Below are 12,023 nucleotides of genomic sequence, written 5' to 3'. Positions count from 1 at the left end.
GTAGTGTTAATATGTTGAGATTATACTGCGGAACCAAACATTTTAATTATCATAAATGTGTGTTTAGCACACATGTTATTTTATGCAATATACTGAAATCGAATGGGAATGTCCCATTGCTTTTAGTCGATGTTAGCCTTTGCTAACTTCTGGTTAGGCCTACACAATACATCGTCACTGCACCGCTCTTTTATCAATCTTCTCCAGCTCTGTTCAGTGGAGCCAGCAGTGTCATCATCATTCTGGTGACTGAAACATCTTAGGTGCTTTTATTGCCTATTTCTTCTTATTGGTTTGCATGACAATTTCAACCATCATCACCTTATGGTCAGGAGTAAATGTTTTTTAATGTAGTTCATGCAGATATCAAAAACTAAGTTCAACATGTTTCATATTTATACAATCTGTTATTATTTCCATACACAATAGCTTATCCAACAGTACTGAAACTGTGCTGGAGACCTTCTAAAGCTACACAATAGTATTCATCTGAAAGCAGTTAAGTATTATTAGGAGTCTTAAAATACAAAAAATGATTAGTTAGGATATTCATTTTGGGTAGCTTCTCTCCATTCCTTGCTGGAGATGTTTTAAAAGTGATAACAAGCTCAAAATATTGGGAGTGGAAACTCTGTTAGTTTGGGAGGTTGATTATTGTTTCAATAAAACGTATTTGATTCATCCCTGGGTTAAAATTTAGGGATGTGGAGAGCTGAGAATTATCCGCCTTCTCGACCTCCACAGCCTCACCACACGCTGCTGTGTGTCTCTACTGTATGTCTAATGCGTTCCTGCAGGGAAAACATATTCCTGTCACTTTTCGTGCAAAGAACACATTATACCTATTTTTAAGGCATCTTCCTCCGGGGCTAAACTCTGGTGCGTGAAAGCAGACGACTTTAATAGAGCCAAGAAAAACAGCCAGTCACACACAGACTCTGAGGCAGTGTATCGGCCTTAGGCTGAATACTTGTATGAGGTGGAGGTAGCGTGCAGGACACCTCACAGGTTATGTGAGAGGAGAAACCTCAGTTATGTAAAATCCTTTTTGAATCTGAAGTTATCCTCACACTGAGTTCGAGGTTGCGTTTGAATTGTCAGTTTGGCTTAGGAAGGTTCCTAACAGGGTGGAATGACCTGGAAGTCCCTCAGTGGCAGCCATGATAAGAGCTGTTTGAATTCTCGAGATGATAGGAAAGGAGCTCTGAAACGTCCTTTATAATCTCCTTTAGCTTAGGAAACACTGGACCCTCCTTTACAAAAGGAAAGGAGAAAAAGCTGTCCCACAACCTTGCGGCCGCAACATTTACCGTGACACAACATTCGGCCGTTCATTGAAACAGCCGATCGTGACGAGAAATGCGTTTCATGAAAGTTACGTAAGCATTTTACAAACGATACCAGAAGTGCTTTGTTTTCAACCTTCAACATGTTAATTATCAAACTGTGAAATATGAATTTTACTTTTTAACTGAAATGATCAAATAAAGTCAACAATTTACAGTGTTTACTGAGATGTGTGGAGTTTCTTAAAGTTGTATTGGTGATATACACAGTGATAGATGTTAAGGCCTCACACCTTTATAATAAATACAATTGTATTTGTTTTTGTAAAAAAAAATGTTGTTCTTCCTCGGAAACAGATTTGTAGATGATTACTGTTTTTAGCATTTGCATATTGCAAAGTCAGCTTAACCTCCTATCATGAGTTCAAAAACATCAACTGATTTCTTAAAATATCCTTTTTGTCAAATTCAAGAGATTGTAAAATCAAATGTAAAAAGTACCACATTTAAGACTTGTTGGCATTATACTTGATAACTGACTTCTTTATGTTTAACCTGCTGGTTTCATTCCTTTTTACTATTCATATTCACATCTGCATTATTTACAAATATAATGAATAATGCCATTTTGACACTAACTATTTTATATCGAATCATAGTTGATTACATGATACAGATATCAAGTCCGTATTATTTCATAATCACGGAGCCTACGGGGGGACCACAGAGATAAAATAATAAGCTTTAATTGAATGAAGTGTTTTTTCAAGTTAAGATTAATGTACACACACAAGGTAAGTGTATGTACAGAAAACCAGTCTATCAAGAATTGAAGTGTTGAAAATGTTGAGTCAAGCCTTGGCATGTGAATGGTCTGCAAAGGCTAAAATCCCTTTGTTCCCTCCAGAGGGAGTTTCTCTCCCACACACTCCCCCCCTGGTTGAAACGCCTGCATTGGACTCCTATGGTTACTTCATGAACGTAGTGACATCACTATGCAGCCAGCTAACCAATCAGAGCAGACTGGGCTCTGGTTTCAGACAGAGGGTGAAAAGAGGTGCTGCAGCACAGACAGTATGAGAAAAATAAAGAGCTTTTTGAACATTAAAGCATGGAGACATGTCCCAGGAGAGGAACAAATTACAAATATGAACCTGGTAATGAGCAGAATAGGGCCTCTTTAGTGTTAATTAAAGAGGCCCCCCCAGGAATCCAGGGAAAGAGGCATCATGAAACAATGTGGATGTTCTCTCCGGCTTCAACAACAAGCTCTTATCCAACAAACAGAGTGTGTGTGTGTGTGTGTGTGTGTGTGTGTGTGTGTGTGTGTGTGTGTGTGTGTGTGTGTGTGTGTGTGTGTGTGTGTGTGTGTGTGTGTGTGTGTGTGTGTGTGTGTGTGAATTAAATTGTTGTTGTTAGATCAGGTCAACGGACTACAGAGACCCTCCTCCCTCACTGTCAGAAAAAAAAGTACTGGAAATGTTCAGAAGGGACACAGCTCAGCTCTCTATTAAACAGGTGATTTTATCTTCACTAATTGAGGAGAAGAAGAGCTGCTAATGTTGGTGTTTAATAACAACATGAAGCCAGATGAAGAGTGTTTCCTCTCCAGACTAAAGGATACACATTTTCATGTCAGCTGTCCCTAGAGGGCGCTGTCAGTCCAACCTCTACACCCTCGCCCTGCACACACCTCTATTCTCACATTAAATAATTCCCTGGGAAACATGACATAGACCATTATTATCATCACACTGAAGTGAATGCTTAAAGATTACATTTTAGCTCCATTTTTTTTACTACGATACACAAGCTTATAACATCAGCTTAAAAGGGGGCCTGCTATGCTAATTTTCTGGTTCATATTTGTATTTCCCTACTGGGACATGTCTCCATGTTTTAATGTTCAAATATCCTATATTAAATATAGGTTATCGTTTGTGAATAATGATAATATCTGACCTGTATATTTGAAATGCTATTATTTAAATTTTTTTAAAAAAAGTTCAGATATTTCCACTCTTTGTTTGTTTATAATTTCAACATTTTTCTTACTATAACTGTCGTCTTGTCTGTATTTTTAAGTTGCTATGTTGTTCAAGAAAAAGCTGAATAAAGCAATAGGTGCGCAATGACTAAATAATAAAGATCTCGCCACCAAATACATATTCAAACTAAAGCCTGTTTTGAAAAAGTAAAAAGCGTATTTGTGTTAAAATTGTAAGTAGTAAAAAAGTGTTCAGAAAAATAAATAGTACAGTAAGTATTGATACCAGAAAAATATACATGTACAGTATGGAATAATTTGTACTTGAATCCTTCCCACCTCTGTGCGCCATCAAATGCTGTAGGTTTATTATTTTCAATTATATACAGGACTCATTTGCTATGTGTACCCCTGTTGATCCTAAAGCATTGGCACATTCTCAAAGTAAAGCTAAACCATGTCGGACCTCCCTCTGAACATTTGGAGCGTTAGTAAACTGCAAGAATTCTACTGCTTCCCTTGGTGCTACAGCCCCACCTGCTGGAGAAATGAACAATATGGAACGCTTCAATTGAGCAATGACGTGACAAAATCTCCTGAAGGTAAAATATCTTTATTTACATTTATCCTCCATTAATACATGAGAATAACCATGCTGCAAATAGGACGAATCAGAAATACTTTTAATTATCCCGGGTGACTGGTTTTCGGGACAGTCGTTCCATCTTAGAATAAAATTAAATATTATAGAAACATAAGTAATAAGAAGGTACCATACAAAAGATAAATAAAAAATAGAAAAGTAAAATGCCCAATAAAACACAACAAAAAATATATATGAAATAAGAATGTAATGCAGATTTTTTCAATTGCTAAAACATATTTTTTGAAAGCATTATTTTCACAGAAAACGTAACACAATTCACAAAAACACACAGTGCAAAGCACCTCACATATCCTGCAAAATTAAAACTACATAAACACTTACCAAAATCAAACTTTTGCACCAAATGGCACACACTTGATTTATAGTACAACACACTTGGGCAGTGGTGGCAAAGTCCATAGGGGCTTGGCCTGGGAACTGGAAGGTCACCAGTTCAAGTCCCCGAAAGTCCAAGTGCCACCGTGGTGTCCCTGAGCAAGACACTGGTTACCTACACTGCTCCCCGGGCGCCGTACATAATGGCAGCCCACTGCTCCTAACACTAGGATGGGTCAAATGCAGAGACCGCATTTTGTTGTCCTAGTACTTGTACTCTGTGCAATGACAATAAAGTTGAATCTTTCTTTCTTTCTTTCTTTGTCCAACCAGCTTCACACCATTGTGCTCAATCAAAAGCACACTCACCTTTCATGGCGTTCTGTATCTATAGAATTCTGCATATATAGATTGTTACAAATATACTGTTGTTATACTTTTACTTTTATCCAAAACGGATTGGTGCAACATTCATGGACATCATACACTTACAGCTGTGTGAACAGAAATGAAGCCTCCGTCAAATACAATAAATGGCAAGGAAAACTTTGAGGAAAAAGAAATGCAAAAACAGAGGAAATAAAAGTGCTCAGGCTGCATTTTACCACCTGGCTGGGTCTGACCACAGCTCCTCATCCACATGCAGAAGCAGCATGCACCTATAGGCGTGGGAAACTCCTTTGTGCCTGTAGCCATCAGGCTGCACAACAAGGGGTTAACCATGAGACTCACTGACAATAACCCGGACTGCACATCAAGCCTGCACTTTTGCACAAAGCCTTTTACCCGTATCAATCGATGTAAATATATTCAACAATCCGGATACAAAATGTACGTACGTTCACTGAAGTCCTTAATTCCGTTTTTTGTTACTTAGCTGTACATCATTTTAATCATTTCATGTTTGTTTTATTATCCTGTGTGAACCACTCTGTTTTGTTTTTCACTCTTATTCTGTTGCTGCTTAAACTACTGAATTTCCCCACGGGGATTAATAAAGGTACATCTTATCTTATCTTACCTATAGGCCTGACGGTCATACTGCTTCAACCATTATGCTGCAAGTAACTGACTTCAATTCGTCCTCCCTCTCCCTCTTCCTCTCGCTGCTATGTCCATGTATCCCTTGTTGTAAAAAGTTCTTACGTGGAACCTTTTTTCTAGTGCTTACATCCTGATTGATGAGTCAGCAATAAAGCAGTTCTATGTTTATGGTCATTTGGCATGTGTGTTGACTGGTTCATTTGTGTAGCATTTTTAAAATGGCTAACAGGTACATGCCATATTTCTGTGTCTTAGAGAACTGTGTGCAGTGTTTTGCAAAAAGTGCCAAGTTGAATTGAGAATCAGGTGCCGAGCTGAAAATGAGTTTAGAGTTTTGGAGACTTGAGCTGAGGTTTAAATAATAATGTGTCACTTTGGTGTGTTAGAAACTGAAAAAAACTGTAATAATAAGGTTTTTCCTTCTTTCATTTTGTTAAACTGTTTTTGTATGAAAGACATTGTGGAAGTGGTGGGTCCTGTAAGCACCAGCATCAGGCTGCAAAATGTTTTACATATCATTTAAATATCTCTCCTGACTGTGTAAGCTTTAAAACTCTGCTCTTGCAGCATTAGCTACATTTACAAACCTAAAAGACAAAAAAACCTTTCTTTTCCACTTTCAAGAAATCACTTCAAGTGTAATTCAAAAAGGAATTTATTCAAGTTCAACAAGAAGCAAGCATGGTGATAGTGAAAGCTTTGTTGAAACAATTATATAAATATATAAAATGATTTATTTTACATTGCACAGTAAAAACACAAAGTACACAAAGAAGAAGAAGAAGCAACAGTTTTAACACAGGACGATCAACATCTGATTAAAACGGATTCCTCTGATGATATAGCTTATGGAGGAAATTTGGGATGGCACATTATTTGCAAGTCAAAGTGTTTTGGGGGAAAGTTTAGCTTGTGGGCAGTTCCCTTTACTCTCAGAAGGTCATATGAACAAGGCCATGCTTGTTTTGAATAGTGGAATTTGTCACCGAGATCCAGGTAACATGTTATATGGCTCTTTAAAAGTCTCACCAGAAATACAATATCATACAAGTATAGGTTTTTAAATATTTGTCTGAGATATAAAAGAAAGGTAATGGAATTAATTTTTTTGCACTGGAAAGAGAAATTTAAAAAAGAGTTAAACTGTCTACTTTCTATTGTAAAGATAGTGAGGTATATCTAAAAAAGAAAAAATTGAATCATGGAAAGACTGAGGTTTTTAATTAACTATAATGCCTGAAAAACAGGATGAATGTAGATACATCTCCAAGTTGAAAAGGACTGTATGTGGGCGAACTAACCCTCTCCAGCTGCACTAAGAACAATTGTTCCAGCTCAGCCCTCTGCGTCAGACTAACTGTGGCCTGGCTGGATTTGCATGGCTCGCGTTTACAGCATTTGGTTAAGCGCTAGGCGGCGGGCCTCTCTCTCACACACGAAGGTGCCACCTGGTAACATGTTTAAATATGATTAGTACTGTACATTATTTCACATTTATGTTTAAAAATGATACTACATTCTGTGTATATGGCTATAATCAAGTGTTTTGTGAGGACTTTGATACATAGCCACCATAGACTTTGACCTTGTATCATAATAAACCAGCAATAAATCTATTGCTTTTATAGCCTTCCACAAGTTTATATCTTCACTGCCATCAAATGACCTTTAGATGTCCACATTGTTTTACGCGCAACGTGAAAAAGTGGGGATTTTTTCCGTTTAACTCAAAACTGGGTGTGTACTTTTGGAGAAAAGTGATGAGAAAGAAGATACAAGTTTGCTGCTTCCGACTTTTCCAGTGCTGTCCCACCCCCCGACTGCCACACTGTGACTTCGTACAGGAAATGCTTGTGCTAGACAAGCATTCAAAGCTTTTGGCACAGGTTAATAACAGCAAACATTTTTACAAGATTACCACCTCAGTGTTTGTGTTATGAGTGGCGAGTATAGTCTGTGTGATTTGTTTTGGAACTAGAGTTCAAACAACAAGAGTCCATTGTCTCAGCTCAGGTGTGAGTGTTGATGAAGGAGCAGCTCTTCCTCTCTTCAGATGTCAGAGTGAGGAGTTGCTTGTTGCCCTACAGCCTGAAATGTTTTCTTTTTTTTTAAAATTGCACATCTGGATCTCCTTTTAGCCACAGCAGCTAGACAGATGTTGCCCACTAACTGCTTTCAAGTCCCTCAGGATGGACGACTGTTTTTCCCAACACGGATATAAAAAGCAGGAGGAAGACAGGGTGTGATGTCAGGCATTGGCCTTGCTTTCATGGAGGAGGAAGATGATGATGCTGGTCAGCAGCACCATCATCATCACCACGGCGGTCAGGAGAAAGGCTCGGCATACGGGACGGCCAGTCAGTCGGAACAGAGCTCCAACCAGGCCGGGCGCCTCTGAGCGGCTCCTGATGGTTGGGCTGGGAAGCCCCACATCCAGAGTGCGGTTCATCGCCCTCAGAGAGGTCAGTGGCCTGCGACCCCAGCGCCGATGACCTTCAGTCGACCTTAATGAGAAACACACAGCGTTATTGATCAAGTGATGATCTTTCACTGTTGGAGCCACTTGTTCTGTATTAATAAACAAACTTGTTATGGTTTCCGTGCCTTAATATTCAGAAATGTCTTTATTTTCCTCATGCTGCCCCTCATGATTTGAAATGAAATTTGGGATTTTAGCCTCTGCAGACCATTTTCATGCACACAAGCCTATAGAACACACTTCAGGAAAACCAAAACAGCATAATAGGGCCTCTTTAAGATTTTCTCTGGCAACTCGGTGGACATATGATTTTGAGATTTATTTGAGTCTAATCGATACTGCAACAACAATCAGTTAGATAATTATTCTGCAAGTGGATATTAAATGCTTAGCTTGTTTAAATCCCCCCCAGAAGATAAAACATAATGTTATATTGCCGACATCACTGTGGCAAATCTTGGACTGAATGATGAATTTTATGGATGTGATTCATGGAACAATCCGGGGCAAGTGTTAATATGTATGTTTTTTAAGTTTATTTGGACAGTAACATAAAACATATCTGTAAAAACTGAAGATTAAAAAAAATGGCCCCGGATGACTGTCAGTGTAAATGAAGGCTTACATTTGTATTTGTGTAATTCTCAAATTAAGATTCTATTACATTGTTAATATTGCAATCAATCGACACTGAATAGTTTTTTAACCAAGTTAAAAAAAGCACTGCCAAAGAAAGAAATTCATCACATTTTAAAGGCATTTTCAAAATGTCACAGATGTGTCCAAGAACCACGAGACTTCAGTTTTGAAATTGTTGAATGGCATTTCTTTTAAATGCTTAATATCGTGATTGATACCTTTTGACCTGCAGCTTCCCTTTGTTGCGCACGAAGCGGATGCTGTACACTCGCTGCATGGCGGCCGGCAGGTAGGACAGCATGTCAGAGTTGGTGGCCAGCCGGGGCAGGCCCAGGGTGGGTAGGGGGGTGAGGCCTCGGCACAGCGGGCACTGGATGGTGTTGGGCTCAGTCGACTTCACGTTGATGCGTGCCAGGCACTCTAGGCAGAATGTGTGCTTGCACTGAAGCATCTTGGGACAGCGGAAGATGTTGTTGAACTGGCTGAAGCAGATGGAGCACTCCAGGTCCGGGCAGCTCTCCTCAGAGCACTGGGTCTGGAGAGGGGACGGGCGTAGATCTGGGGACAAGGCGATGACGGAGACCTGGCAGGAGGCCGGGGTGGCGAGGGCAGGGTAAGGATTCAGTGTGGGAGTAAATGCTGGAGACGGGGTTTGAGCTGGAGATGGGACTGGAAGTAGACTGGACTGAGGTCTGGAGCTGAAGACGGAGCCCGAATCTGAGGCTGGAAGCGTTGAAGTGGAGCGATCTGAATACGGTGATGGGACAGGGTTTTGATCTCTATCTTGGTCTGATGAGCCCGGATAAACAGAGCTGAAACCCGTCGGGATGACTGTAGCAGAGGGCAGGTTGGCGGACTCAGATGGATGATCGGAATCGTCATAATGGTCATGAGGTAAATATGGAGAAGGATTTGTGTTCCTGTAGGGGTTCATGACTTGCGGAGGAGCGGGTTAGGCTCTGAGGGGATGAACAGATGGAGGCTGGTGAGCTTTCAGCCGTCAGCAGGGACAGGACGCATCAGAACCACAGAGGATGAGGAAGAAATTATGAAGATGCTCCAGGTGTCGCCTGTCGCCTCAGTATCCAAATCAAAACTTAATCTAAAGAGGAAAATACATCATCAACCAACAGGATTACATTTACAGACTTACAGAACAGGGAAAACAGCACCAAGAACTTCTAATAAAATTACATTAGTTCTGTTAGTTTTGGTAATTAAATCTCTTGTTAAGTAATCTCAATATTCAGACTTTTTAACTATCACGTATAAAAAAGCTAAAAACAGGCAACAGCTTTTGAACTTTTTTATAATTTCTTCATAACATTTTGATATCTAGTCGAAAAACTGTTGCTTTGACATCATTCTCATGGATTTCATAATGTAACTTTACATAATAATTAGTCATCATAAGTGTGTATCCTAATGAGGGTACACTCTGCAAACAAACAGCTGACATGTAAGAAAAGTATCATTAAATTACAAACTTTTAAGAAGTGCAAGCACATAGTTAAACTTTTTGTTTTTGTTTTTACAAATCGTTAGGATATTAAAAAGGGAACATTTGCCAACTAAACCATGCTCAATGTCAGAAATGAAATAGAAACGTGCGCACTAAGAAAATGAAAAGTCAAAAGTGATGCATGTTGAGGTACATTAAAGTACTACTAAATCTTTAATTCTGGCTCCTGACCGTATAGGTTTGTCCATAAATAAGATTTAAAATTTGATTTAAGCACCTAATAGACACCACATGTATCATGTTGAAACGTATAAAACGATGAACATGTTATCTAGATCTTTTTTTCCCTTTCCAAAGCTTCAAATAAACCTGATGAATCTATTAAAAGACAAACAGTACTTACCTCCACAGTAATGGAGAGCCACAGTCATTTCTAACACATTAGCTGTCAGTACTGCTCTTTGTGCCAGTTTAGGAATAACTAGTGATGCTGGTCTGTATCCAAATAACACAGTAACGCTGTGCCACACAGCCAGATTCAGGTTTCAGTCTAACTGGCACCAACAGGAAAGACATTTGCATTGCACATTTTATTTAAAAAAAGTGAAATAAGATGCAAAACAATTTGGCTTATGTTCTGAAACTGAGGAACACCCAGCAGGGATCACCTAAAGCCATTAAAAAAAACAGAAATGTACAAAAGATCATCTATACTGAAATGGATATCATCTGGCACACTGTACATCTGTCCTCTTGCTCTAAATGTCCTGTTACAGTGTAGTTTTTAATACAAAACGGGCACTATTATTGAATTACCTCTCTCCTAACATCTGCATTTGCAGCAGATATAATTGTTACATGGTTGTTTAATTAGATTTGATTATTCTGCTTGAAATTGTAATGAAAACCATTATACCACAATGGACAGGAAAGTAGCAGATCAAACCCATTTAATGAAATGACCGATTTGGCATTTAGTTATCATTTACAGCCGATACCACTTCTGAAATCAATAACTAAGCCATGCTTCTTGCTGAAACACCTCAAACAGGACATACCACACAAGATGTAGTAAGTAATCTCATTATAGTGTTTTACAGAGTGTCATAATAGTTGGTTTTTATCTATTATATAAATCAAAAAGGTCCTGTGTGATTTAAACAAGGTGATTAAAAAATATACAAAAATACATTTTATCCATTTTTTTTTTTTTTTGACTACTCAGGACTAACTGTAACAGGGATACAGACTTCTCCGTTTCAAACACACAAAAACACATTAAATAGGCCTATACTGTGAAAAGCGAGAGAAAAAGTTCCTGACCAAACTCCATGCAAAAATGTAACAAGTTAGTCTAGAATGTATAACGATAGGGAAAATACCTTCCAAAAACAAATGGCCTGGGATATGCATAGGACAACTACACCATCATGGCAGAAGCAAGGAAAGAACACTGTAAGTTTGTACCCTTACTTTGTTGGCAATCATCCTAGCCGAATTTACCTCGAGATGCTCTTCAAATGTCTTACATTTAAAATAACCCATTTTGAAACACATATGCCTTTTAACGACCAGGAAACTAAAAGTATAAGATCTATGAATGAGGCTTGGCGCACACTGCGCTTACCGTTTACTCACCCGTGATTAGTGTCCTCCCTTCATCCCAAACTGCATCGTCATTTAGACAGGTTTCTCACACATATCCCCCTGGTCTTCAAGTTAAACTGACTGGTGGATTTTATTGGAAATCACTTGGCCTTAAAGTTTCTCTTTCCCTGACTTGTGACACTTTGACTTGTCATTCGAACAGTTGAATAAAAACGAGGAAACGGGTTAGTCAAGGCACCTGATAGCCGGGTACGTTCCTCTGTGTATTTGAGACGAACACACCTGAAGAAAGTGATGCTAATTAACGGTATGCGGGTGCATTCAACTTAAGGTTGGTAAATATATTTCCACAGTCTCATATTACTTTTGTTTAAAATATTGGTAGAGCAGGTCAACAGATAATTGCCCCAGAAAAAAACAATACAAGGTAAAGGGAGATCTCCAAAAAACTAACATTGTCCACCATGTTCATTCAGTCATAAATCGTATGTTCGATTTATCTTGTGTCCTTTTGTATGTCAGCCATTTTATTTTAT

General features: G+C 38.8%; 1 protein-coding gene across 3 annotated transcripts; it reads right to left on the bottom strand.

Moving 5' to 3' along the window:
• Positions 1 to 5,936: 5,936 nt before the first annotated feature.
• On the bottom strand, positions 5,937 to 11,796 carry LOC134873114 (RING finger protein 223). Of its 3 annotated transcripts, none has more exons than XM_063896531.1 (3): positions 11,507 to 11,796; positions 8,636 to 9,519; positions 5,937 to 7,803 (listed from the first exon to the last, which is right to left on the bottom strand). In XM_063896531.1, the coding sequence occupies exons 2-3, from the start codon at positions 9,349 to 9,351 to the stop codon at positions 7,548 to 7,550; spliced, it is 972 nt and encodes a 323-aa protein (XP_063752601.1). In that variant the 5' UTR covers positions 9,352 to 9,519; positions 11,507 to 11,796; the 3' UTR covers positions 5,937 to 7,547. The 3 variants fall into 3 exon arrangements, with proteins under 3 accessions (XP_063752601.1, XP_063752599.1, XP_063752600.1); XM_063896529.1 differs by having other exon boundaries at positions 11,518 to 11,796; XM_063896530.1 differs by lacking the exon at positions 11,507 to 11,796 and adding an exon at positions 10,283 to 10,407.
• Positions 11,797 to 12,023: the final 227 nt, after the last annotated feature.

Source organism: Eleginops maclovinus, chromosome 12, assembly GCF_036324505.1.
Source record: "Eleginops maclovinus isolate JMC-PN-2008 ecotype Puerto Natales chromosome 12, JC_Emac_rtc_rv5, whole genome shotgun sequence".
Lineage (NCBI taxonomy): Eukaryota > Metazoa > Chordata > Actinopteri > Perciformes > Eleginopidae > Eleginops > Eleginops maclovinus.
The sequence above is the reverse complement of the archived record's forward strand: the minus strand, read 5'-3'. Positions and strand labels throughout refer to the sequence as shown.